Source organism: Pelodiscus sinensis, chromosome 16, assembly GCF_052426305.1.
Source record: "Pelodiscus sinensis isolate ZL-2025 chromosome 16, ASM5242630v1, whole genome shotgun sequence".
NCBI lineage: Eukaryota > Metazoa > Chordata > Testudines > Trionychidae > Pelodiscus > Pelodiscus sinensis.
The window spans coordinates 6864804-6892673 of NC_143067.1; the positions used below are offsets into that span (position 1 = coordinate 6864804).

General features: G+C 58.1%; 1 protein-coding gene across 3 annotated transcripts in view; it reads left to right on the top strand.

The window, feature by feature from the left end:
- ANXA6 (annexin A6) overlaps positions 1-27870 on the top strand; it is a 50558-nt gene that overhangs the window by 10512 nt on the left and 12176 nt on the right. For all 3 annotated transcript variants that reach the window (XM_075900575.2, XM_014581156.4, XM_075900574.2), the window contains exons 3-19: positions 2634-2724; positions 4014-4108; positions 4490-4603; positions 4789-4879; positions 8130-8209; positions 8735-8791; positions 10567-10660; positions 12215-12310; positions 14364-14422; positions 14939-15061; positions 16677-16735; positions 19812-19890; positions 21003-21084; positions 22246-22340; positions 23514-23627; positions 25653-25743; positions 26498-26577. In XM_075900575.2, coding sequence (XP_075756690.1) covers positions 2634-2724; positions 4014-4108; positions 4490-4603; positions 4789-4879; positions 8130-8209; positions 8735-8791; positions 10567-10660; positions 12215-12310; positions 14364-14422; positions 14939-15061; positions 16677-16735; positions 19812-19890; positions 21003-21084; positions 22246-22340; positions 23514-23627; positions 25653-25743; positions 26498-26577 — 1500 coding nt within the window. The remainder of the gene's footprint in view (positions 1-2633; positions 2725-4013; positions 4109-4489; positions 4604-4788; positions 4880-8129; positions 8210-8734; positions 8792-10566; positions 10661-12214; positions 12311-14363; positions 14423-14938; positions 15062-16676; positions 16736-19811; positions 19891-21002; positions 21085-22245; positions 22341-23513; positions 23628-25652; positions 25744-26497; positions 26578-27870) is intronic.

Consider the following 27870-nt stretch of genomic DNA (forward strand, 5'->3'; position numbering starts at 1 on the left):
CACCCGCAACATGATCCTGCCCTAGCAGCAGGGAGAGGGGTGGCATCTCCAGGCCAGCTCGTCCGCTCCGGGAGGGGTAGTGGCCGGAGCCGAGGTGCCTGCGCACATGTCAGGTTCACCCCAGCACCTTCCCTGTGCCCAGGAAGAGTGTCACAGCCACCTCGCCCCTCCACCCCAAGGAGGGCTGAGAGATGAGACTACAGGTTGGACCTTAATGGTCTGGCATCCTCAGGACCTGACCCGTCTTGGATGAGGAATTTTGCACCTCTAGAGATGGAGATTCCACGCCTCCCTAGGTAACCCATCCCAGTGCTTCCCCACCCTCCTAGGGAAATAGTTTTTCCGAATATCCAACCTAGACCTCCCCCACTGCAATTTGAGCCCATTGCTCCTCGTTCTGCCATCAGCCACCACTGAGAACAGCCTCTCTCCATCCTCTTTGGAACCCCCCTTCAGGTGGTTGCAGGCTGTTCTCAAATCCCCCCTCGCTCTTCTCTTCTGCAGACTAAATAAGCCCAAATCCCTCAGCCTCTCCTCATAGGCCATATGCTCCAGCCCCCGAATCATTTTGGTTTCCCTCCACTGGACCCTCTCCCATACGTCTACGTCCTTGCTGAGCGGGGGGCCCAGAACTGGACACAATACTCCAGATGTAGCCTCACCAGAGCCGAATAAAGGGGAAACTAGAACCTAGGAGTCCTGGCTTGAGACAACAGACCCTCCTGCCTCCTCCCCCGCTAGCAAAAGCAACTCCCCTGCTTGCATCTTGCAAATCATCTACTTCCCGCTGTGGTCTCTGCATTTCCTGGAATGGTGCCATTGTGGTGGTTGAGGGTAGCTGGCTGAGGGGTTTCCTATCTGCCCTGCAGTAGCTCTCCAAAGCTGTGCTGCACACGCTCTGTTGTAGGGGCCTCTGGCTCTGTGAGGGCTGATTCAGCACCCGGCTGGGAGGGCAGTGGCTGAAAATTAGCCAGGGACCGCGTGGGAAATCCAGCGTCACTTGACTTCTTCATTCTGAGACTCACTTCCTTCACTGTGCCTGGTGACCTGCTGGCGATGCGGGTGCAGAGAAATTGCCATGGTGGGTTGGACCATCGGGTCTGCCTACACTGGGGTCCCACCTCTGACCTCCGCCGACACGCGATGCCTGAGAGGCAGGGGTGTGGAACCCCAAAGGAGATGGTGGTGGGATACGCCGCCCCTCGGGAAGTCTCCTCCCAGCCCCCCCCATGGCTGGAGGTCGGCTCAGGCCATGAAGCTGGAGGGTATGCGCATCTCTCCTCAGTGTGCTGGTTTTTGAGTGTTGTCTAGAACTCCTCTGGCTGGGCCTGTCCTCCGTTACCAGGTAGACCCCCCCAAAAAAAGGACACACTTGATCGTGGGTGGGATGGGGAACCGGTTGGGGGGGCAGGGCTGGCCGAAAGGAAGGGGGGTAGGAAGCACAGCTGGGAGGGATTGGGGGCCGCAGGGCTGGCCAGGAGGAAGAGGGGGCGGGAAGCAGAGCTGGCAGGGGGGGTGCAGCTGCGCTGGCTGGGGGAGATCAGGATAAGGAACGGGCCGGTGGGAAGCAGAGCTGGGGGGCGGTGCAGGAGGGCTGGCTGGGGAAGATCAGGAGGGGAAGTGGGGGAAAACCGGCCAGCCGGGAAGCGGGGGGGGGGTGAGCAAATCGGCCGGTGCGGAGCGGGACTGACCCAGGCACTTGCAGATCCCGGGACACTGCCTGTCCCACACAGGCTCCCAGCGACGCACGAGCGAGGAGGAGGCTTCCCTGCCTCCTCACACTCAACCAGCTGAGGGCTCCCGGCGGCAATCGCGGCCCCGCCTCCCAGCCGGTCCCCCCGCCCACGCCAGGCTTCCATCCGGTGCGCAGCCGGAAAAATCAGAAAATACCGGACATTGCACGTGTCTGGTATTGTCTGATTTTTTTTTACCGGACAGAGCGCGCAAATACCGGACTGTCTGGTACAATACCAGACCCCTGGCCCCCCTACCCGCTGGGATCGGTTCGTTGTGCAGGGGGGACAGCCAAGACCAAGGGCTAAGGGAGGCGCCTGTGGTCGGAGCAGGCTCTGGTGCTCCAGCGAGCCAGGCCGAGGGCCGGAGCACAGATTGCTGCACCATTACTGTCCAGCTGGAGGGCTGAGCTGCCTCGCTCCGGAGGAGGGTGATGCTGGAGTGGAAACAAAGGCCTGGGGAGGTAACTCCCCCGCGAGCCCCCCAGCTCTTGGTGAACCTGGGCCTTGTTCGTGTGGTGGGGGAGACTAGCCCCACCCTGCCCCTTCCGCTCGAGGCTCCGACCTGTCCATGCCCCCTGACCGAGGCCCCCCTGCCTTGCTCCCCAGAGCACTGGGAAGCTGAGAGCCACGGCCCCCTCAGAGCAGGGAGGGGGGGACTTGGGGGCCGAGCGTGGGCGGAGCCACGCCTGGCTGTTTGGGGAGGCCCAGCCAATGGGACCCGCTGCCGAGGGCCCTGTTTCACCGAGTCCCCCTGTGGAGGCTGGTTGACAAGCCCAGAGGTGGAATTCATGCGGTAGACTGAGGCTCATGCACGGAGCTCCAGAGGTCCCAGGTTCAATTCCACCGGTCAGCGTGACACGGCCTCTGCCTCATTTACTTTCTTCTCCCCCTCTCTAGGCTGGCCGGTACCGGGGCTCCGTGAAGGAGTTCCCCAACTTCAACGCAAGCCAGGACGCAGAGGCGCTGTACAACGCTATGAAGGGCTTTGGTGCGTACGCTCTGCCACCCCCGCGCTACCGGCCCCTCCGATGGCCGCTGAATCTCCAGGGGTCTTGACGTCGGTGGCTTTGGAGCCGGCCTTGTCCTAGCAGCCTGTTAACAGCTGCTGGGCAGGTGTGAGCGGAATGGAGGGGTGACCCTGTGCAGAAGGCAATGGAGGGTGTTAGGGGGTGAAGGCCACAAATGCACCTCCCAGCCCTTAGTGTCATCCCCTCCGGTGCTGGCAAGCAGTGCTTGGCATTGGAAGAGGTTCAGAAAAGGGCAGCCAAAACGAGGAGGGGTTTGGAGCCGCTGCCATATAAGGAGAGATTAATAAGACTGGGACTTTCCAGCGTAGAAAAGAGGAGACGAAGGGGGGATATGATAGAGCTCTATGAGATCATGACGGGTGGGGAGAAAGTGAATAAGGAAAAGTTATTTACTTGTTCCCATCACACAAGAACTAGGGGTTGCCAAATGAAATTAACGGACAGCAGGTTTAAAATAAACAAAAGGACGTTTTTTTCTATGCAGCACACAGTCAACCTGTGGAACTCCTTGCCAGAGGATGTTGTGAAGGCCAGGACTTTAACAGGGTTCAAAAAAGAACTAGATAGATTCATGGAGGACAGGGCCATCAATACTTATTAGCCAGGCTGAGTAGGAATGGGGCCTCTAGCCTCTGTCAGAGGCTGGAAATGGGCGACAGAAGAGGGATCACTTGATGATTTTCTGTTCTGTTCACGCCCTCTGGGGCATCTGGCATTGGCCACCATTGGAAGACAGGAGACTGGGCTAGACGGACTTTTGGTCTGACCCAGTACGGCCGCTCTTATGTTCATTGCCTCCGTGCAAATGGTAAGCGAGGGTGCACGGTGCACGTTTTCAGGGCCTGTTTCTATAGAGAGGTTTCCTGATGCACAAGCTACCTTGCAATGCCTGGTGGCTTGCCTTGGGGCCGGGGAAGAAGGGAGTTTGTCAGGGGCGGGCCAGAGGCAGAGATCTTCAGCCTGAATCTGACCTGGGACAGTCTCTGGTGCCCGAGAGCGGGATCCCAATGGGGGAGCGCGTGAACAGGGCACTCCATGATATGTCCCCTGCTCTCTCCCTTTCCCCAGTGATGCTCCAGAGCCCCATCAGTCCCTTGCCCTGTTCCCGGGCAGGCCAGGCTCGGAGGGGTCGCAGCGCTCTGTCCTGCCATCTCCAGCACAGAGCTGGAATCCGCTCCCGGCCCAGGGAAAGCGGGATCTTGCCGATCTCAGCTGTGGGAGGAGGGTGACTGACCGTGTTTCCCTGCAGGCAGCGACAAGGAGGCCATCCTGGACCTGATCACATCCCGGAACAACAAGCAGCGATTCGAGATCAGCCAAGCCTACAAATCGCTGTATGGAAAGGTAACCCCAGTGCATCATGGGACAGCCCCACATCCTGGTCTGAGGCGCCTTTGCTGCCTCCTCCAAAGCACAGCATGCCGGGTACACCCCCCCAATCCCCGCTCTGCCTGTCCCTGCCACACCGGCCGGGGCTCCGCACACAGTGGAGCAAAATCATTCACTTGGGAAAATTCACTAGCTATCGACAGGGTGGGTCAGTCACATCCCAGCCACCAGCCGCCGTGGCCGGCCTGCACTCTGCCAATAGCCCTGCTGAGGTCCGGACCGCCCCCCCACACAGCTAAGGCGGCTACCTTGATAAGTCCTTTCTCCCCACGAGTTTGCCACTCACGCCTCCTCCTCTCTCTCTCTCTCCTTCTCGCACCCTCTTCCGTGCCCCAGGACCTGATCGCAGACCTGAAACGGGAGCTGACGGGGAAATTTGAGAGGCTGATTGTGGGTCTGATGCGGCCCCTGGCGTACTTTGATGCCAAGGAGATTAAAGACGCGCTGCAGGTAAGGGGCAGGGAAGGGCTCTCTGAGCATCCTCGCTACACCAGAGCTCTGGGCGCTCCCTCTAAGGGCGCGTGTACTTAGCTCAGCTCCTCCAGGCAGTGCCCAGAGGCTGCCCTTCTCAAGGGGCTACGTGCCTGGCATCGGCGCAGGGCGTCTCACGTGGCGGTTGTTTTTCCTGCCTGCAGGGCATCGGCACCGACGAGAAGTGCCTGATTGAGATCCTGGCATCCCGGACCAACCAGCAGATACACAATTTGGTGGAAGCCTACAGGGATGGTGAGAGTGGGAGACAAGGGAATCCTGGCTTCTCCGGGGCGAGTAGTGCAGCCAGCAGCCTGTGGCCAGGGGAGGGTTAAAGTCCAATGGGACATCGGTTCATCATAAATTAGAGCAACTCCCAAATAGCCTCTTCCCTCCCACTGGAACCCTGTGCATGGGGCAAGGGACTGCATCTGGCCTTGGGTTGGGAGCCATTTCCCCAAACATTACTGGGCCTTTGTGTCCAGCTTTCTGATTGGTGCTGGGCAGCTGGAGTTAAAGAGAGCTGAGTGGAGATTGGTTCACAGGGAGCTAGAATTGTGTTTCTAAACAGAATTGGCTACATCTACGCTGGCAGCTTCTTGCACAAGAACTCTTTTGTGGAAGAGTTCTTGTGCAAAAGTCTTCCACAAGAGCACGTCTACACTGGCATGTGCTTTTGCACAAGAGCGTCCATGGCAGTGTGGACACGCTCTTGCGCAAGAAAGCTCTGATGGCCATTTTAGCCATCGGGGTTTCTTGCACAAGAAATTCATGTTGCCTGTCTACACTGCCTTCTTGCTCAAGAGCTCTTGCTCAAGAAGGCTTATTCCTCCTGGGGAGAGGAATAACTCTTCCGCAAGAAGCCCTGTTTTCCGACACTGGACTGTACATTTACTTGCACAAGAATGCGCGTGGAATGTAGACACCCGGCAGGTTTTTGCACAAGAACAGCTGTTCTTGCACAAGAAGCTGCCGATGTAGACATAGCCTTCGATTAAGACCAGAAATATCTGCTAGGATGTTTCCTAACGTTAAATGATCTGTTCCAACCGTGGTGAACTGAGTAGTCTAAAACGACAGAACATAATGGAAGAATATTTCTTACCATTGTTTCAGTTGTTGGATTGATGGTAACAAAGTGAATAATATCTTTCTTTGAGAAGAAACAGGATGAACCTCTCTAGTCCAGCACACTCTGGTCCAGCAACATCCATAGTCCGGCATGAATTGAGTTAGCCAGATATCCACTTAACATGGGTGTGGCAAGTTTCCCGCAGTCCCATAAAGTTTGTTTGCAGCCACCCGTCCTGGCGCTGTGTTCTGTGCTGTGATTTAGCTCTAATTTACCCCTCAATGTCTTCTCAGAGCCCAGCAAGCCATGGAAGTGTTGGAAATGCTGCTAGACAATATTGACCTCCTGTGGTTTGGCAGAGGTCAGGTCCCGAGAGTGCCGGACTAGAGAGGTTCCACCTGTAACTGATTTTTTAGCCAAAGGAAATGTAGTAGATCTAATCTATCTGGATATCAGTCAGGCACTCAGTTAAGTGCCACATGGGATAGTCTTAGTTAAATTGGGGAAGATGGGGATTAAAAATGTGAGAAGTGAAACGTGGAGAAGGAACTGGATGAAGAGGAGACTGCAGAGGGAGAAAGAGCTGTATTTGTCAATCGCAGGAGAATGACTGAGCCATCAATGTGATGCAGCCGCAAAACAGGCTGACGGTCCTGGCGTGTATCAGGCGAGGTATTCCCAGTAGAGACAGAGAAGTGTTAGTACCATTACACAAGGCACCGCTGAGACCTCAGCTGGAGCACGGGGTGCAGTTCTGGTCTGTGCAGTGTGGGAAAGGTGAATTCAGAGTGGGTCAGGCGCAGAGAAGGGCTCCTGGGATGATCTGAGGAATGGAAAACCTGCCTCCTGAGAGCAGGCTCAAAGAGCTTGACTTGTCCAGGGGTTCTCAAGCTGGGGTCAGGTCGTGACCCCATTTTAATAGGGTCACCAGCAGTGTTCCCTGTAAGCTGTGCCCTTGTCTGGCTGCCCAGGAGAGATTCACACACCACCCAGTTGATAAGCAGAGCACCCACAGCTAGGCTTCTGTTTCTACTGGTGGTGCACATCTGCACATGCCTCAGCGCACATACAAAAACTTTATTCCACACATGGATGGAAAAGATTAGAGAACATTGGTCCAGGGCCGAATTAGACTTGCTGGGGACCGGTGCCGAAGTCTGAGCCCCACCATGCAGGGTAGAGGCTGAAGCCTGAGAGGTTTTCAGCCCTGGGCAGTGGGGCTTAAGTTACAAGCCCCTGGACTTTGCCCCCCGGGTGGGGGACAGATTTTAGCTTTAGCCCCCTCCCCTCCAACATGGGGTGATGGGCCTCAGGTGGGCTTGGGCTTTGGTCCGTCTCTGAGGATCGTGTAGTAATTTGCCGGCAGGGGGTCGCCGTGCAGGGGCGTTTGCAAACCCCTAACCAGAAGCAGGCTATGGGGAGAGGTGGGTGCTGTCCATAAACACACTTGCTTTCCCTGCAGTGTGGGGTCGCCTGCAAGTTTAAATTAATGTCGCTGGTGGATTCTGTGTCACTTGACATCTTTGAGCCGTGATTTGAGGGCCTCAGAAACTCAGCCAGAGGCTGGGGGTCTGTGAGAGGAGTGGATGGGTGGGGTGCAGTGGCCTGCGAAGGGCAGGGGGTCTGGACAGATGATCGCGATAGCCCCTTCTGGCATTAGTAAGAGTAGCTGAGTAAGAACAGAAATTGCGATTTTAAACATAGACGGTATCCCTTAAGTGACTTGCCACGAGCTGTCAGAACAGATTCGTATTCGAGCGGAGTGGGGCTTATATTTATTTGATTTTCTTTCTTGATCTAGTACCAGATCATTCCTAAGCCATTTGCAAAAGTCATTCGAGTTTTCAGTTGCCTAAATAGCCCCTGGAACCATGGTTAAAGTTGCCTCCCCCGTCCCTGATCTGAAATGATGCAGGCACGGAATTAACCCCCCTGTGCAGCCCCATTGGCTTGACAAGAGCTGCCCTCAAATACAGATGTCGGACTATGTCTATGGTGTACGGTTGCCAGAAAATGTTTGCAAAAAATCCCGAACGTGGTGGGGAAACATTGGTTGAGCAAAAAAAAAAAAAGTCGCTGTGCCTTTAAATTGTATATGTCCAGTATTTTTTTCACAATGCAATTACTGAACTGTCTGGGCAAAAAGCAGACATCTGGCAACCCTGCTATGGTGATGGGGCTGGGGCTGGGACGGGGGTTGCTGGCAGGGACCATGCCTCTGAAATGGGCATGGCTCGTTTGGGGCGTGCTTCGGAGGGCAGTGCAGCATAGCTGGTCTCTCAGAGAGGGATGCCAGTCTGGGCGCCCAGTGCTATGTACCCCCCTTGAACCCGGGATCCGGATCCTGGGAGCTAAGGACGCTCCCTTGTGTTGGGCTCCGGCCTCCCCTGAACGCGGAGCTGAAGCGCTTCCCATTTTTCTCTCCCGCTCCAGCCTACGAGAAGGAGCTGGAGGCGGACGTCCTGGGAGACACCTCGAGCCATTTCAGGAAGATGCTCATCGTTTTGCTTCAGGTACATTCCCGGGCAGCGGGTGAACTGGCAGCCAGGAGAGGCTAGCCCTGTCCCCACTACTCTGGCCCCCTCCCTCCCCTCCCGTCCCCCTCAGCTACCGGCCCCCTACCCCAGGGCAGCGCCACCCGCCTGATCCCAGCCCCAAAGCAGGCACCGCCACAGCTCTCCCGAGCCAGCTCCAGAGCACGGACTGGGAACAACACCCTGACCCTGCAGCCCGAGGCGGGCAGCGCCACGGTGGCTCCTTCGCCCCAAAACAACACTGCGACCAGAGCACCAGGCAGGGCACCTGCCCGAGCCTCCCCAAGTCCTAGTGGCAGGCTGCCGAGCCCACGCCTGCCCTGCTGGGCCACGGAAGACAAGGAACTCAGGTAGGGTACTCCTGGGAGCAGAACGTGGGCAGGGCCACGCCAGGCTCCGTGGGGATGCTGCCCACGGGTACGTTGCTCTGCCCACCACTCCCCATTCCCTTCTGCCTGTTCTCACTCCTCCGACTGTACCGCCGGCCTCTTGTCTCTGACGCAGGGCACCCGGGAGGAGGACGACGTTGTGAGCGAGGACCTGGTGGAGCAGGATGCCAAGGTAGGTGGGGCGGAACGGAGCCTGGCTCACTTCGCTGGCGCTCACCGCAGCCCAGCCAGCGACTGGGAGGAAGAATCCACGGATCTCCCTGGGTATCCGCATCCGCGGGGGTGTAGGCAGGTGTCCGGGCTCATTTCTGCCGATACTACATTTGGTATCTGCTCAGGGCTCTGATGAGGGGCCAAAGAATGAGTCTCTCAGGGCCCCCCCGGACCGCCAGCTGGTTCAAATCAGAGCGATGCTGATTTACGGCAGCCGAGAATCTGGCCCCTTGACTCTGCTTTGAGACACAGTTTTTGTCATTTGTTCATTGCGCTGCTTTGTGTCTGGCCAGCTAGGAAGGGGCCCAAAGCCCCGGCTGCTGACGCCCCACGCTGGGAAGGTTCGGCGCGGACTTCTGCAGCCCAGGCGCCCGTTTCTCTCCCTTTCACAGCGTTTGAGAGGCTGCGTGGACAAGAGCCACCCAGGGCCACTTTGTAGCAAGCTCCGCAGACACACATGGCTGTGGCTACACACAGTACAAACCCAGAAGTGTAGCAACAAAAGGTCAGCGAAGCTAATTCACTGAGCTCCCCGAGCCGTCTGCAGCCACCACTTCCAGCCATGTGATCTTACGGGTTGTAAGTGGCTTATGCACACCCCCTGCTCACACCAGGCTGTCGTTTGGAAGCAAGCACTTCCAGCCATGTGATCTTGTGCACACGCTGACGCCAAGCTATCCCCCGGCGCCCTGAGCAACCCCCCCCCCCCTACAGCCACCACTTCCAGCCATGTGATCTTGCGGGGGTTGTAAGCAGTTTACACACATGCACACAGAGTTGTGGTCCCGCTGTGCCCCATTGAACCTTCCCCCAGCCCCGCAGCTACTACTTCCGGCCATGTGTTCTTGCTGTGGTTGTAACTGGTTTTTATGCACACACACTGCAACCTGTAGCCAGAGCGTGGGAGAGGGAGGCTGGGGCAATGCGCCACCCCTGTCTTCCCTAGGTCGGCTAGAGTCAGCCCCATGAAGGACCATGAAGGACTGTAGGGGGTGTGTTCGCACCCCCTTCACACACCCTGCATACGGGCCAGTGTAGGAACTAGTTTTACAAACACACACACACTTCAACTTCCAGCCATGTGATCTTGTGGAGTCACAACTGTGTTTCTTGCACACAGAGTTAGTTATAGCCTAGGGGAAAGAAGACAAGACAGATCAGATTTTGAATTGACAACCTCCCTAGAGATGAAGTCAGTTAAGAACATAAGAGCAGTCAGACTGGGTCAGACCAAAGGTCCATCCAGCCCAGTATCCTGTCGTCCGACAGTGGCCAATACCAGATGCCCCAGAGGGAGGGAACACAACAGGTAATCCTCATGTGGTCCCTCCCCTGTCACCCATTTCCAGACAAACAGAGGCTAGGGATACCCTTCCTACCCATCCTGGCTGATAGCCGTTGATGGACCTAACCTCTATGAATATCTAGCTCTTTTTTTAACTGTGTTAAAGTCTTAGTCTTTATCATATCCTCTGGCAAGGAGTTCCACAAGTTGACTGTGCACCAAGTGAAGAAAAACTCCCTTTGGTTTGTTTTAAACCTGCTGCCTATCAAAACTTAAGTTAAACAAAAGATTCCAGGCTGCTGAGTGAGACCGGGAAGGAGCCTTGCCTTTTGTAAACAGCGGCATTACGGTTTGCAGCTGGTCCTGACAGCAGGAGTTGAGCGCGTTCATTCTGGGCTGCTTGGTCAGGCTTTCCGCATTCTCTGACTCTGTTTCTGCCTTTCTGCCAGGATCTCTTGGAAGCCGGCGAGTCGAAATGGGGCACAGACGAGGCCCAGTTCATCTACATCCTGGGAAACCGAAGCAAACAGCATCTCCGGCTAGGTGAGCCACTTCCATCTCCAAAGCACAACGCCCCCTCCTTCCTTCCAGAGCCGCTAGCTGGGTCTTGCCGAGTGTGTGTGGATTGGAGGCCGGCCAGGCTGGGCGCTCGCCATCTGGTGGTCATGCTTGGGGAGGACAATTAAGAGGTGTTTTTCCATGAGAGCTGATGAATTTTGAAGGGGGAGACCCCGGTGCCCAGTGTCCATCTCTGGCGAAATCTTCTGGGCTTTGCTGAGGGAGCCAGGAATGTTCCTTTTCGTCCTCTCAGGCCTCGTGCTACAACGACGTGTTCACCCCCCAGGGCTTTGTTTCTGTGGTCGAGCTGCGTGGTGTCCATGATTGCCATGGGTGCCTCTGTGGGTAGCTCCCCTAAAGGCAGCTGCTGGGTAGCTCATCAGGGAGGCAGCTGCTGGGTAGCTCCCCTAAAGGCAGACTTGCTGTCGGGGGTGACGCGAAAGGGGGCGTGCGGGGGCATGTGTACCCCCCGATGGGCCCGGGGGACAGCAGCCGGGAGCAGGGGTTGGGTTACCTCCCTGTCCCCGCTCCTCCGGCAGCAGTGAGGGAAAGAGGAGCGACTGGCGTGTCGCTCGCGGGGGGAAGCGGAGCGACAGGGCCGGAGGAGCAGAGCAAGGGCCACGTTGCTCCGCTTCCTCCCACCACAGTTGGTGGATGCTGGACTCCCCTGGCTGGTCGTACTCTAGGCCGCATCATTCAGGGGAGAGGGCTTGGGGGCAAAGGCAGGGCAGTAGCTGACCAAGGGTGGGGGAGAGGCAGGGCCTGGGACGGAGAGGGGTTCTCCTGACTCTCCTCAGGGCTAGCGGTGGCACAGGGAGGAGTCATGGTGGGGGGCTCGCCAGTTGCCCCTGCTGGCTGTGAAAGCACGAGAGTTCCCCGGCCGCTGGCCGGCTGCCTTCCTGCGGTCGTGTCTGAATGACTCGCGGTCTGGCTAAGGCACAAAGGACGGGCGTGCGCCTGGCCAGCGCACCGGGGAGTGAACGTGTGTTCCAGGCAGGGGCATTGGAGCAGTGGTTCAGTGGGCGCGCTGAGCCATTGAACCAAACGGTCCCACTGGTATAGGATGGAAACCACTCCAGGCCAGCCAGGGGCTCCAGGGGCCCTCTCTGCCGGACACAGAGGAGATGAGTTGTGTCAGTCCCAAGCACGAGGCGTTTGGGGGTTCTAACGCCAGCTGTTGGAGCCCCCGGTTCATTCCCCGGCGTGTCTGTCAAAGATTTAGGATGGCCGGCGCACACTTGGCCATCCTCACAGCAGCCCAACGGGGACCAACGCCGGGACAGCTGCAACTTGGCGTAACCACAACAGCTCCCACGTTCCCACGCAGACATGGGCCAGCTCCTGAGAACAGCCGGACGCTCTGCCGCCTCTGCCGGCCAAACACGTCAGAGGCAATAATCGCTGTCTCTGAGAGCCCCTCAAACATGCAGACGGGTGGCTGCGCCCTGCCAAAGAGACTGCGCCCTGCCAAAGAGGCTGCCCTCCATTTCCCCCAACCCTGGCTTGTGACGGGGCCTCTCTCCGGTTTTCACCCCACAGTCTTCGACGAGTTTCTGAAGATTTCCGGGAAGCCCATTGAGCAGAGCATCCGGGGCGAGCTGTCCGGGGACTTTGAGAAGCTGATGCTGGCCGTGGGTGAGTGGTGCTGTCTGGTGGAGGGGCAGGACTGGAGGAGATGTCGGAACCCAGAGGATCACACATGGGGACTTTAAGTGAAGAGTGGGGGGCTGCTCCAGCAAGGCCATGCTCCAGTTACCGGATTATCACAATAAGCATGCCAGTAAGGCAATGCTTACCGGGTAAATGGTTAATTGGTTACCTCTTTACATCTCTAGTTACAGTATATCTTACGGGGAGACCACTGTCCTGTGGGCGGGTTACAATGCGCCTTAGGGGGAGGCCACTGTCCTGTGGGTGGGTTACAATGCGCCTTAGGGGGAGACCACTGTCCTGTGGGCGGGTTACAATGCGCCTTACAGGGAGACCACTGTCCTGTGGGCGGGTTACAATGCGCCTTAGGGGGAGACCACTGTCCTGTGGGCGGGTTACAATGCGCCTTAGGGGGAGACCACTGTCCTGTGGGCGGGTTACAATGCGCCTTACAGGGAGACCACTGTCCTGTGGGCGGGTTACAATGCGCCTTAGGGGGAGACCACTGTCCTGTGGGCGGGTTACAATGCACCTTACAGGGAGACCACTGTCCTGTGGGCGGGTTACAATGCACCTTACAGGGAGACCACTGTCCTGTGGGCGGGTTACAATGCGCGTTAGAGGGAGACCACTGTCCTGTGGGCGGGTTACAATGCGCCTTACAGGGAGACCACTGTCCTGTGGGCAGGTTACAATGCACCTTACAGGGAGACCACTGTCCTGTGGGCGGGTTACAATGCGCGTTAGAGGGAGACCATTGTCCTGTGGGCGGGTTACAATGCGCCTTAGAGGGAGACCACTGTCCTGTGGGCAGGTTACAATGCGCCTTACAGGGAGACCACTGTCCTGTGGGCGGGTTACAATGCGCGTTAGAGGGAGGCCACTGTCTTGTGGGCGGGTTACAATGCGCCTTAGAGGGAGACCACTGTCCTGTGGGCGGGTTACAATGCGCCTTAGAGGGAGACCACTGTCCTGTGGGCAGGTTACAATGCGCCTTAGAGGGAGACCACTGTCCTGTGGGCAGGTTACAATGCGCGTTAGAGGGAGACCACTGTCCTGTGGGCGGGTTACAATGCGCCTTACAGGGAGACCACTGTCCTGTGGGCGGGTTACAATGCGCATTAGAGGGAGACCACTGTCCTGTGGGCGGGTTACAATGCGCATTAGAGGGAGACCACTGTCCTGTGGGCGGGTTACAATGCGCCTTAGAGGGAGACCACTGTCCTGTGGGCGGGTTACAATGCGCAGTAGAGGGAGACCACTGTCCTGTGGGCGGGTTACAATGCGCGTTAGAGGGAGACCACTGTCCTGTGGGTGGGTTACAATGCGCGGTAGAGGGAGACCACTGTCCTGTGGGCGGGTTACAATGCGCCTTACAGGGAGACCACTGTCCTGTGGGCGGGTTACAATGCGCCTTACAGGGAGACCACTGTCCTGTGGGCGGGTTACAATGCGCCTTAGAGGGAGACCACTGTCCTGTGGGTGGGTTACAATGCGCGGTAGAGGGAGACCACTGTCCTGTGGGCGGGTTACAATGCGCCTTAGAGGGAGACCACTGTCCTGTGGGCGGGTTACAATGCGCCTTAGAGGGAGACCACTGTCCTGTGGGCGGGTTACAATGCGCCTTACAGGGAGACCACTGTCCTGTGGGTGGGTTACAATGCGCCTTACAGGGAGACCACTGTCCTGTGGGCGGGTTACAATGCGCCTTAGAGGGAGACCACTGTCCTGTGGGCGGGTTCTATTGCATCTTGGAGGGAGCCTCTGGAATTGTGCTGAGCCAGGAGAAGGTACAGGGAGAATGACTGAAGCTGGGGAAGCTGGAAGTGCGGCTCAGGAAGCAGCATCTAACAGGGTGTTGGAGGTGAGGGAGAAGAGACCGGGAGCTTGAGGTGTTTGAAGGGGTCAGTGGAGCCCTGAGCTGGGGCACGGTGGTTCGAAGGGCTAAGGAAGCGGCTGTGCTGGCCAATGGGTACGGGGTGACTGGACTCTCCAGGTGACTCTTCTTGGTTTTTCCTCTTCGTTGTTTCTCCTGCAGTGCAGTGCATCCGGAGCACCCCCGAGTATTTTGCTGAAAGGCTCTACAAGGCCATGAAGGTGAGTGGGCCAGGGAAACCCTACTAGCCAGCCGTGAGCCTCCCTCAGTCCATGAGAGGCACAGGGGCTCTCTTCTGGGCCCAGGCCTGGCAGGGTTCTGGCACCAGGACAGGTGCAGGCCGAGTTAGAGCATGGGGCAGAGGTCAGGGCAGATACGTTTTGTGATGCACGGGCTGGAAATCCGAGCCCACGCCGACGCAATCGCACAGGGCCCATTGCTCTCCTCTGAAACTGAGCCCTAGGAGAAAGCCACGCCGCTCCTGCTCCAGGAGAACTAGCCATCCCGGGGCCAGGGGACTAGCAGTGTGAAGGAGCCATGACTCTGACAGCGGGCCCTGGAAACACGGCCTGTCCGGCACTCGGCTAGGAGAGCGAGGTCCTGGGCGCCCAGCTGGGTTGCTCATGCAGAGAGAACCCAGGGTTTCCTGTTTCTTGGCGGGGGCGCGGTCTGGGAAGGAGCTGTGCCTTTCTGGCATGGTGCCGTGGCTAATCCGGGGCCTGGGGGGCCTGTTGCAGGGTCTGGGAACCAAGGACAACACGCTGATCCGCATCATGGTATCCCGCAGCGAGATCGACATGCTGGACATCCGGGAAGTGTTCAGGACCAAGTACGAGAAGTCCCTGCACAGCATGATCAAGGTAAAGGGGGGCGCTGCCAGAACAGCCAGTAATTCAGCTTCGCCGCCATCTCCACACACGTAAGGGAGACACGGCGGGCCAGGGAGGTCCATCCTCCTCCTGCCCCATCTTCGGACGGGGTGGGGAGGGGCGGCGAGCAGGTGGGCTTGGAAGACTCTCGAGAGAGAACATGGGGCAGCTGTAGGGGCGACTGGTGAGGGTGACATGGGGGCCACCAGTCACACGACCCCCCCAGCCTAGGGAAGGGACGGGACCCCTGCTCCACTTCCTACCACCTTCCTCCCTCCCCCCACCCCCCCAGCTCTGTCCCATCTCTTTCCCCGAGTGATGCGTCCCGAGGGACTAGCAGGGCTGAGGGGCCAGTGCTGGCAGCCGGGGTCTGGCCTCCTGCACTCCGCAGCAGCAGGGGAAGTGGCGTAACGCAGCCCCTGCTCACTCGGCTCCTCCGTCCGTATCCCTCCGCCTCCTGCCAGCGAGTGCAGGAGCCGGCCTGCCCCTCCCCGAGCGACGCAGCTGGGGGGGAGCGGAGCGGGCTGGAGCAGCATTGCTTTGCTTTCCCAGCTGTGCTGGTGTGTGGGGGGCCCCCTGCTGCAAGTGGCAGCTATGACGGCGCGTTGGGGGTCCCCCGTCTCCTGCACCCCGAGATGGCACAAACAGACTCCACCAGCCAGTGGAATTGAGGGTGGTTTATTGCTCCTCCAGGATACAGCACAGCCCAGATGTAATCTGGTGACAGGAACTGGGGGCTAAGAGGCCTCAATGCCCCCCTTGAGATAGGGGAATCCCAGCCCCCTCCCCAGTTCCTTCTCCCCTGCTTTCCAGCCAGGAACTAACTCACTCTCCTCCAGCCCTGCCCCCCAGCCAGGGCAGCATCCACCTTCCTTTGTTCCTCTCCATGGGGGTCAGCTGGCCAAACCAGTTGGGATCCCCTCTTTGCATAGTGACTCATCGCTTGTCTGCTCGGTGGTGCTACAGACAGCAGCCAGAGAGTTGGCAGGTTACCCCCCACTATGTCATAGCAGCCTCCTCCCCGCTGGTCCCCCGGGACACCCAGGGACTCTGGCCCTACCGGCTGGCCCTTTGCCCTTCCCACTCACAGCATGGGGGGGGGGGCAGGTGCTCCCTGGGCGCTGCTCTTGGGAGGCTGTTGGGGTTGAATTTTGCTTTGTGAATAGCTCTTGTCAGCGCCTGCCCACCCCCAGCCCTGACACGCAGAACCCCTGAACCCCCATCCCTTGCTGAGGCAGAGATTCTCCGTCCGACTCTCCCTGGAATTTCCCCAAAGGCACGTGTAGAAGGCGCTTCGTCGTTTTCCCCCTCCAGCGAGCTCTGGGGTTCCTCCGCCTGGGACTGGCTAAAGCTCCTTCTACAATGTCACTATGTGGCCCTGAATCCACAGCGGGTGGGAGGGTGGCGCTGGGCCCCGCCAAGCCCTCTGTGCCTCGTGTCCCAGCCTCCTTTGGAGGGGCTCCTGGAAAGCCCCTCCCGCTCATGGGCGGCTTCACGAGACCCACGGCCGTGCCCCTCTCTCCCCGGGGATGGACGAGCTCCGCCTTGAGGTCTGCCCCGCACACGCGCGTGGCTCTAGCATCTCTCTCTGCCGCTTGCTTTGCAGGACGACACGTCCGGCGAGTACAAGAAGGCCCTGCTGAAGCTGTGCGGGGGGGATGATGAGTAAGTACGCCCGCCACGCCCACCGCCTGCCTTGTACCGTCCCACCGGCTTCCCTCGGGGCGAAGCCAAGCACGGGGCCCTGCAGCTCCCTCTGGGGCCCGGTGGCGGGTTTCCACGGCCGTCCAGGAAAGGCAGCCAGCCCTGGTCTGGTGCCAAGTGGAGAGTCCACATCATGGAGCCTGTCCCTGACCTCAGTAAGAGTTTGCCATTTTGCGCAGAGGGGGCAGGAGCAGGCCCCGTAGTCTGCATGGACAGCACAGCCAGCGGGGTTATAGTCCTGCCCCACCTAACTCACCCCTCCCCTCCCCCATCATTGCCTCGAGAGGCAAACTTTGACCCCACATTGCGGGGGACAGTCCCACGTCCAGCCCCATGCCAGGCCCAGTGCCAGCCGACACCTGATGAGAAACCAGCCTGGCTCACAGCCCTGCAGTCCCCCCAGCGGCACCCTAATGCTGCCAGCTGGGGGAAGGCCGGGACGCAGCAGGGGGAACGCAGCAGATGCGGGATATGGACTGGAGAGCGAGTGCCCTGCTGTGGGGGAAGGTGGGGGAGAATGCTTTGTGCCCCCTAAGTGCTGGGTACAAAAGCAGAGACTCCTCCCTGCCCTGTTCCCGGCCCACCACCCACTCAGCTTACAGAACCGACCCCTCCCAGTGTCCCGGCAGTGCTAGCGTGACACAGCACCACCCCTGGCACCACTCACCCCCGCTCGGGTCGCTTGGTCCTGACAATGCACAAAAGCCCCTCTATCTCAGAAGCTCTGTGTCACTTCAAGATTCATGCTGCGGATTGGGGGGTCATAGGGATTGGGTTGACATGCTGGCTGACTTATCCTGAGGGGCGTCTGATTTGATTTGGGGGCATTAGAAAATGGGCGATGGTGTGGGTTGATTTGGTGTAGAGGCTTAGAGATCCAGCCATGGTGTGGGGGCATAGAATTTGGGCCATGGTGCGAGTTGATTTGATTTGGGGGAATAGAGATCGGGCCGTGGTGTGGGATGGGTTGGTGTGGGGGCACAGAGATCCGGCCATGGTGTGGGTTGGGTTGGTGTGGGGGCACAGAGATCCGGCCGTGGTGGGGGTTGGGTTGGTGTGGGGGCACAGAGATCTGGCCGTGGTGTGGGTTGGGTTGGTGCGGGGGCCCAGAGATCGGGCCGTGGTGTGGGTTGGGTTGGTGTGGGGGCACAGAGATCTGGCCGTGGTGCTGGTTGGGTTGGTGTGGGGGCACAGAGATCCGGCCGTGGTGTGGGTTGGGTTGGTGTGGGGACGTAGAGATCCGGCCGTGGTGTGGGTTGGGTTGGTGTGGGGGCACAGAGATCCGGCCGTGGTGTGGGTTGGGTTGGCGTGGGGGCGTAGAGATCCAGCCGTGGTGTGGGTTGGGTTGGCATGGGGGCCCAGAGATCGGGCCGTGGTGTGGGTTGTGTTGGTGTGGGGGCACAGAGATCCAGCTGTGGTGTGGGTTGGGTTGGTGTGGGGGCACAGAGATCGGGCCGTGGTGTGGGTTGTGTTGGTGTGGGGGCACAGAGATCCAGCTGTGGTGGGGGTTGGGTTGGTGTGGGGGCACAGAAACCCGGCGGTGGTGCTGGTTGGGTTGGTGTGGGGGCACAGAGATCCAGCCGTGGTGTGGGTTGGGTTGGTGCGGGGGCACATAGATCCAGCTGTGGTGTGGGGGTTAGGTTGGTGTGGGGGCACAGAGATCCAGCTGTGGTGTGGGGGTTGGGTTGGTGTGGGGGCACAGAGATCCAGCTGTGGTGTGGGGGTTGGGTTGGTGCGGGGGCACATAGATCCAGCTGTGGTGCTGGTTGGGTTGGTGTGGGGGCGTAGAGATCCGGTGTGGGTTGGGTTGGTGTGGGGGCGTAGAGATCTGGTGTGGGTTGGGTTGGTGTGGGGGCACAGAGATCCGGCCGTGGTGCTGGTTGGGTTGGTGTGGGGGCGTAGATCCGGCCGTGGTGGGGGGTTGGTTGGTGTGGGGGCACAGAGATCCGGCCATGGTGCGGGTTGGGTTGATGTAGGGGCACAGAGATCCGGCCGTGGTGCTGGTTGGGTTGGTGTGGGGGCACAGAGATCCGGTGTGGGTTGGGTTGGTGTGGGGGCGTAGAGATCCGGTGTGGGATGGGTTGGTGTGGGGGCGTAGAGATTCGGTGTGGGTTGGGTTGGTGTGGGGGCACAGAGATCCGGTGTGGGTTGGGTTGGTGTGGGGGCACAGAGATCCGGTGTGGGTTGGGTTGGTGTGGGGGCGTAGAGATCCGGTGTGGGTTGGGTTGGTGTGGGGGCGTAGAGATCCGGTGTGGGTTGGGTTGGTGTGGGGGCGTAGAGATCCGGTGTGGGTTGGGTTGGTGCGGGGGCACAGAGATCCGGCCGTGGTGCTGGTTGGGTTGGTGTGGGGGCGTAGAGATCCGGTGTGGGTTGGGTTGGTGTGGGGGCGTAGAGATCCGGTGTGGGTTGGGTTGGTGCGGGGGCACAGAGATCCGGCCGTGGTGCTGGTTGGGTTGGTGTGGGGGTGTAGAGATCCGGTGTGGGTTGGGTTGGTGTGGGGGCGTAGAGATCCGGTGTGGGTTGGGTTGGTGTGGGGGCACAGAGATCCGGTGTGGGTTGGGTTGGTGTGGGGGCGTAGAGATCCGGTGTGGGTTGGGTTGGTGTGGGGGCGTAGAGATCCGGTGTGGGTTGGGTTGGTGTGGGGGCGTAGAGATCCGGTGTGGGTTGGGTTGGTGTGGGGGCGTAGAGATCCGGTGTGGGTTGGGTTGGTGCAGGGGCACAGAGATCCGGCCGTGGTGCTGGTTGGGTTGGTGCGGGGGCACAGAGATCCGGTGTGGGTTGGGTTGGTGCGGGGCGTAGAGATCCGGTGTGGGTTGGGTTGGTGTGGGAGCGTAGAGATCCGGTGTGGGTTGGGTTGGTGTGGGGGCGTACAGATCCGGTGTGGGTTGGGTTGGGTTGGCGTAGAGATCCGGTGTGGGTTGGGTTGGGTTGGCGTAGAATTCTTCGGGAGTTGGGTCACGGTGCGGCCTGCGCTGCCCCCTGTTGGTGAGTTCCCCAGTTGCTCACTATCCTTGTGTCCTATCCCCTCCCATTGCAGCGCCGCAGGTGAGTTCTTCCCCGAAGCTGCGCAGGTGGCCTATCGGATGTGGGAGCTTAGTGCTGTGGCTAAAGTAGAGGTCAGAACCCCTCCAGTCCCTTCCCTTCTGCTCCCCGCTGGCTTGGAATTCACAGCTTCCGCCCTCTACGCGCTGACTCCTTCCGATTGGCTGCTGCCCTGGCCAATCACTCGTCTTTACCCTGCATATTAACAGCTCGCTTCCCTTGCCGTTTGGATTTCTGCTCTGATGATGAGTGATGGGTCAGTCCGAGTTAACCCCTGAGGCGCTGGATGCTCCCCGGTGCCCGGTGGGAGGAAGTGTGTCTACTAACACGAGTTGCTAACACCGACATGCAGGTTGGGTTGACCCTGCTGGTGCTGCCCAGTGCCGTGTGAGCGCATTACACTGGGTGCAGCCTGGGGCTGGCTTCAGTGACTCGCGGAGGGCCCGTGCGCATGCAGGAGCGTGCCTTGCGGGGGCCCTCCCATGCAGCTCATTAATGGTGCTGCACTGACGAGGCGTCCTAGGGCTCTGGGGGCTGGTGGGGCAGGTAGATATTCCTTCATGCCCCCAAGGAACGGCAGTGCAGCCGGTCATCTAGGAACCTTTTCCCGGCCTTGTGTGTCTGGCCTAAGGGCTCTGTCCCCAGCACAGAGGCTGTCAAAGAAGCCCTGCAACCATTGCCTGGCATGTATTAGATGCAGAGCGGTACTGGATGGTTTGGCAAGGACCTTCCCTGCCCAGCCAGCCCGTGGAGAGGCCTGGAGGGCGCCGATCCCTTTGGCGGGAGCTGCATGAGGACACCTGGGGACAGAATTTGGCTGAACACGGCAGGGGAGAGACTTTCACCTCCTTTGTGCTGCTGACTCCCGTGGCTCAGCTCTGTCCCTTTGCCTGGCGCGGGAGGGGGTGAAGCCCACTCCGGCTGTTACGCGGCATGACACGACGACAGTTCTTATACAGGCAACAGCACCTCTTCTTTTGGGACTTTTGGGCGATTTCCTTCCTTAGGCTGGGATCTGGACACTGTTGGCTTGGCACCCACACACAGACTTCCCTCCCCACTCCCCCAAACTGCTTTCTAATCCCACTAGCTGCTTTGCCTTTGGCTTGCTGGTTAACCTGCCTTTTCCCTCTCTTGGCTCACTGGGCTTCTGGATTTAATCTAAAACCTCTTCACGTTTCCGTAGCTGAGAGGAACCGTGCGCCCGGCGGCAGTCTTCAAAGTGGATGATGATGTGAAGGTGCTGAGGAAGGCCATGAAGGGACTTGGTAAATAAGGCACCGGGGGCACTAGGACTGGTGGAAGGTGGAGAGGCCCCATCTCCTCTGTCTGCTGGGGAAACGTTCCACTCCCTCGTGGAGTCAAGAGCAGAAAACTGGCAAAGCACCGAGACCCTCTGAATAAAGATCTAGAAACACAGTGCTGCAGATCAACTAGAATAAAGAACTGTCTGCATGAGGCTGGAGTGGGAGCTACAGTAGAGTGGAAAGTGTATAATGAAGGGTTTACTCAGAGTTTGGCCTATTTCCATATCATGGATGGTCCCTCAACTGGTGGGCGTTGTTTTGCACGTTTTCTGCAAACATATTTCAGCCTCGAAGGCAAAGGTCTGCAACCTATGGCTCTCGAGCCAAATATGGCTCCGTATGGACCCAAATCTGGCCCTTTGTCATTCCCGAAATACATGCAATTTTTGAAAATTTTAAAAACGCGCGTACTCCTGTAGCTTGATTGCGCGTGTGAACCTGAATTTGACCAGTTATGATGTAAACGTCAAAGCAATGTGCAAAAAGATGCAGCAGCAGAAATCCCATTTGATAAAATCTGCGAGTACGTTTCGTTCATTGTACTATTAATCATCATGTCAATTATCAATAATATTAGGTTGGATATTTTCAGTCGTGCAAATGGGCATTCTTATGCTTGCTCTTCATGGACCACTTGTTCTGGATTTTGATGTAGATTGGCTCTCCGGTTTGAAAAGGTTGCCAACCCCTGCTCTCAGGCATCTCCAAGCTCTTCACAACAGTGACTAGAGATTTACAACAGTGTCAGAGATTTGCGCTTGTATGAGAGGGCACGAGAGTCATGTGATTTGTTTTTTTCTGTCCCCCAATTGGATGGCTTGACTTTTAGAAATGACTACCACCTCACATGAGTTTTATTTAGTTAGGGAACAAACTTTGATTCCTGAGATGATTCTGGCCAAGTTCACTGTGCTGGTCAATGCCACTTCCCACCGCTCCCGTTGGCCGTGGTTCGCCGTTCCTGGCCAGTGGGAGCTGTGGGTGGCTCTACCTGCAGACGCAAGGTAAATCACCTGTCTGGTGGTCACCCTGACAAGCCACGTACGGCCCGCAGGTTGCCCACCGCTGCCCTTATGCAAGGTCCACTGGTCTTCACATGGCCTGGTTTCTGTGCCATTGCAGGCACGGATGAAGGCGCCATCATCAATGTGGTCACGCAGAGGAGCAACGCCCAGAGACAGGAGATCCTGAAAACCTACAAGTCTCACTTTGGCAGGGTAATGAAGCTGGATCCTTCCCCCGACGCTTCCTGCCACGTTCTCTCCCTTTCTGCTCTTTCCCTTCTCTCTGGTTGCTCGCGTTCACCTTCTGGTTCCCAGCGACCATCCTGTCTCTCTCTGCCAGGCCTGGCCAAGCTGTGCGGGGAAAAGAGACTCTCGGTTGGAGCTCACCTCTTAGTATCTCTTCCTTTCCTGTGGGAGAAATCCCAGTCAGGAAGGAGTCTGGTTTTCAGTGACAACCCTTCTGCCATTCGTGCCCAAATGGCCCTGCCAATAAGGAACGTGGTTTCAAAATGGCCCCATTTTTAGATGCCTCGAGTTTTGAGTAGCTAGCTTTAGACAACCTGGGGCAGAACCCGTCCCGTCCATAGGACGGTTCAGGATGGGGGCCCAAGGCCCCATGCTTTGGGGGGCCCTACGGCAGCTGCCCCAACCATCCTATGAACAGGACGGTTCCCCATATTGAGGGTATCTAAGACCTGGGGGGCCTGGGGCCAGCAGCAGGGGTCAGGCTCCCCCTCCCACCCGCAATCACCATGGCAACGGGTTGTGGAGCAACCCAGTTGGGAGATGGGCAGGGGAGCGGAGCATCTTCCAAGATCACTCTCCTTCCCACAGCTCCCAGCACCTCGGTGACTGGGGGGGCTCTGACCCTTGCTGCCACCCCCGCCAGACCCCCTGGTAATCCCTGGGTCGTGTCACGTGAGGGGGAGAGGGCTTGGGAGAAGGGGTGGGAGCAGAGCAGAGGCAGGGCCTGGGGCAAATCTTCCAAGCGCTGAGCTCTGCCTGTGACATGGGGTCTCAGGCCGGGCATCCCAGAACTGAGACATCCATAATTAGAGACGGCTCTTGAGAATTTGGGCCCAAATGCACCATTTCCATATCTCTCCGTCTCCTCCGTACCTGCGCTTCACCCTCCCTTGTCTCCTCATGCCACCCAAAGGGCAGAAGTATTGAATCCTTTTTTTTACAGAGGGGAAACTGAGGCACTGGGTAGCCGAAATATTTGCCCAGGCTATTTCTTTGCTCCCCTGTCTTATTCCTCTGTTCTGCACCTTTCCTCTGGCTGGCCAGCAGGGAGCGCTGTAGTCACGGGTCCCTCTGTCCCTGGCTGCTTGGAGGGTGGGAGGAGAACAGAGTTAAATCTGGTGACTCTCGTCCCTTTTGCAGGATCTGATGGCCGATCTGAAATCCGAGCTCTCGGGGAGCTTGGCGAAGCTGGTCCTGGGACTGATGATGACCCCGGCTCAGTTTGATGCCAAGCAGCTGAAAAAGGCCATGGAGGTAAATGGTTCACTGGAAAGAATCTCCACAGGGGTGTCTGAGAGTCAGGCATGGTGCACCAGCTGTACTAGGCAGGCACCCTGCATGGCCCAGTGCGCAGGCGCCATGCCGTAGGGTGGCATCTTTCACCCAGCTGGTGGCTCCCGTTTGCTTCTCTGCTGCAACAAACTAACAGGGAGGGGGGAGAGGCAGGGGACGGGCCAAGACCCAAAGTGGAAACAATCAAAATCTGAACACCCAGCTCTCAGGCAGTTCCTGCCACCAGCAGAACTTTAAAGCATTTTGCGAAGGAGGTCGGTAGCATTACAGGTGGGGAAACTGAGTCACGTGGAAGTGACGCGACTTCTGGGGTCATTCAGCAGGCTGGGCTGGCAAGGGCACAGGGCCACTGAGGACCTGTGCAGTGCTCTCTCTCCAATAGGCCAGGGGTGGGGAACATCCAACGGGCCAGGTGTGTCAGCCACTGGCAGGTTGCCAGACAGTTTGTCTACCTGAACGTCCACAGGTTCAGTGGCTGGCGGTGGCTGCGGTTCGCCGTTCCCGGCCAGTGGGAGCTAGGGGCTCCGTGCTTGTGGACACTTGGGTAAACAGACTGTCTGGCAGCCCGCCAGCGGCTTAACCCGACAAGCCGCATGCGGACGGTGCACTGGAGGTTCCTCACTGCTGCACATGGATGGTGGGGAACACCATGGCTTGGGGAGGCAAGGCCCCCCCCCCCAGACCCGTGCACCAGAGCACAGGCCTCCCCCCCTCCCCCACTGTGGCAGCTGCTGGCCCCTGCCCAGCCTCACCCCCTGCAATGTGGCTGCTGTCCCTTGTCCCCTTCCTGCCCCAGGATAGTGTCCCCAGCCTGCCCTGGCTCCGGAGCTCCAGAGAGCCTGTGGGAGGTACGGCAGCAGCCACCCCTGGCCCCAGAGCGCTCGCAGGCCGTGCAGTGTCAGTCTGCCCCAGCTCTGACGGTCTGGAGAGCCGGCCAGCAGGCATGGCACAGGGCTGGGGCCGTGCTGCCCACACCCCTGACCAGCAAGGCTCTCCCCACAGCCGAGCTGCCAGCCCCAGTGGTCCCTGTCCCTGTAGGACAGGTGGCCCAGCCCCCAGCTTGCCTGCCCCAGCCTCTGGCATCACAACAGCAGGCTGGGGGAGCGGGTCTGGAGGCCTCCAGCGGAGCATGGGGAAGGCAGTTTGGGAAGCCAATGCTTTTCATACCCACCATCCATGCCCTTGCACTAGGCCATGCCAGCAGGAGTTTGGGACAGGAGCTAGAGATGGGCAGGAGAGCAAAACGCAATCACCCTGGCAAAGCACCGTTTGTCGGCAAGGAGAGAGAGCAGTCGCTCTGCGGCCGATGCAGCCGGGAGACTTCACGTGCCTCCCACGTGCTGGAAACCTCCCCACCCCAACAAGAAAACATTATAATGCTAGAGAGATGCCTTGCTGTGATTCCTATTCTCTCCAGAGCCCGGGGGCCTGCTACAACAGCAGGACGTCCCCTTCAAAACCCACGGAGCAAGGTTTTCAGGGGAAAAGAGATTTTTTCTTGCATCATTGAATCCTGGGAGTTCTTGAAGGGCCCGAACCACAAGCAGCCAGTGGATTCGGAGGGCATTCTGAGACTCCCCTGATAAATAGGTCAGAGGGGAGTCAAGCCAGCAATCCAAGGAGAAGAGCTTCTGCTTGCAGTGCTGTGAATTAGTCATGGCTTGAGGCCCATACGCACAACAGCCTTGTGTGTCACTGCTTTGGGGGTTGTTCAGTCTCCTCAAATGCAGGGTAAATAAACAGGTGTGATGACAGACCGGCAGCGTATTGACCCAGGAGTGACCGTGTGCTTGCGGATTTTGGCTCCTGGCAGTGCTGTGATTCAAAGAGATCTTCCGTACTGTGCAACCGGGAGGAGTGGAGATACCCAGCCGGGGGGGGGGGGGGAGGGGGTTCATCCTAACTACCCCAGCAGCTCCCCTCTGGAAGGCCCCTCCTGTCCTTGCGGTGCTAACGTAGGGACGTGCTGTTCTCTTGGGCTTGCAGGGAGCTGGCACGGATGAGAGTATTCTCACTGAAATCTTGACCACGCGGAATAATCGGGAGATCCAGGCAATTAACGAGGCATATAGAGCAGGTAAGGCAGCTGGAGGAGAGACCTTAGAGAAATGTAGCACTGCTGTTCCGGGCTTAGGTTCCCCACACTGCTTTTTGAAGGCACCTTGAGCCTTCTAGGCATGGCCAGCACCTCCCAAGTGGCCCTTGCCTCCATTCAGGAGTGACAGAAACATATGCGGGGCTTGGCACGCATCCTACATTTCCTGCTTGTCCATCCTCAGGAAACAGGCTCCCTGCCTATCTACCCATCACGATTGCTCTTGTCCCATCACGATTGCTTCTCCCTGAGGGTCTGTGGATAGAAAACGAGAGAGTGGCCGTCCAAGCCCTTGCTCTCCTCCCCCAAACACTCATTGCTTTAAAGACCCAAGGCAGCTCCCTCCAGGGTAACTAGGAGTACGTGCCCCACCCAGAACCTCACCACGGCCCAGTTCCATGACTCATGTCCGACCCCTGCCCTCTCCTCTGCCCACGCTCCTCAACCTGACCCCTTCATCGTGGAATCTGTGGAACAAAGGGCTTGTCCTGTACCAGGTGGGATCCAGCAAAGGCTTTTTAGCCAGCCTCCAATTCCGAGTCCCCATTTTGCTCTGTTCAAAACTGGGCCTCCAAGAGCTGTTGTGCCCAGGCCCCATTTCATCCCGAGGGCCCGTGTGGTAAGTGCAATCCGCTGCCTGAGCTAAAACAGAGGTGTGAGCAGAAGGCAGGGGCTGACTCTTCGGGAGGGACGGCAAATTCCTATTATGTTCACCTTTGCGGTCCTTTCTCCCCAGCCTATCACAAATCTCTGGAGGATGCGCTGAGCTCCGACACATCAGGACATTTCAAGAGGATCCTTGTCTCCCTGGCTCTGGTAGGGTCACTTTTTGTCCCAAGTGTGTTGCTTGTGCAGCTCTGGTTTTCCATTTAACCCCTCACAAAACTCCAGTTTCCTTAACATCCCCCTTCTCCCCGAGAGATGACGAGGACATGGGTGTGTTTCTTAGGCAGAATCTAAGGCCAGGTCTACAAGACACGAGAAAGTTGACCTAAGATATGCAACTCTAGCTACGAGAATAGCATAGCTGGAGTCAAAGTATCTTAGGTCGAAATTCTGCAACTCGACCTCCACTGTGGGAGGTCGATGGGAGAAACTCGCTCATTAACTTCCTCACTCCTCACGACCCTGCGGAGTACCGGGGTCAACGGGGGTGCCATCAGCAGTTGATTTAGTGGGTCCTTTCTAGACCCTGTAAATCGAACCCTGGAAGATCGATCTCCGGAGCATCGATCTCGGGGGTAAGTGCAGAGCTGGCCTAAGCTGTCTCTGTGTTTGCCCTGCGGTTGGCTGCACCCATTCAAATCTTTCACTTCCAGCTCCTGTGGCTTATAGGCAAGCAACCAGCCAAATGTCCATCTAAGCAAAGTGCAGACTGTGGAAAAGGCCAAGTTCTAGGGCATGGGGGAAACGGAGCTCTAAACGCAGACAAAAATGTCTCTAGAGTCCCTGGGCCGGATCCTCATGCGCTCTGCCAAAGCCAACCTCCTGCTGAGGTCCATACTGCTGTGTTGATTGACCCCGACTGAGGATCTTATTTCTTAGAAAGCAATTGAGGGGTGGACAGGAGATGCTCAGGGCTCTCAGGCAGCCTGGAACTGGACACGGTGATGCTCTGTCCCAGCCGGTCAAGCAGTGCTGGAGGAAATGCACTTGGTGCCCACATGCTGGGGTGGGCCTAGAGATCTGACTGTGCCTGGTTCAATGGGATGGTCTTGCCCTGGCATTTTTGTGCCCCAGGCAAAGTGCTGATAAATAGGCGGACCCTGCAGAGATCAGGGAAGTTACAGAGAGCCAGGTGGTTTGAAGAGATATTGCTCCACAGATGGACGCCAGTCCTCTAATTCTACACCGAACAGGCGGCAGCAACTCAGGCTTCTTCTGGCGAGACCCCTTGGAGGAGTGACAAGGGAGTGCAGGCCCCGGGTGCCCCATAGTGCCTCTGGGATGTAGACATGTGTCCATTAGGAACCAGGCAGAGGTCACCACGCAGTTGTCAGCAGACCAGGGCTTGGGTTACCAGCCACGCGACCTAGTTGTGAAAGTCTCTTCCACCGCGGGCAGCAGCAGAGCCCTGGACCTTCCTGCTCTGAGCAGACTTTTCTTCCA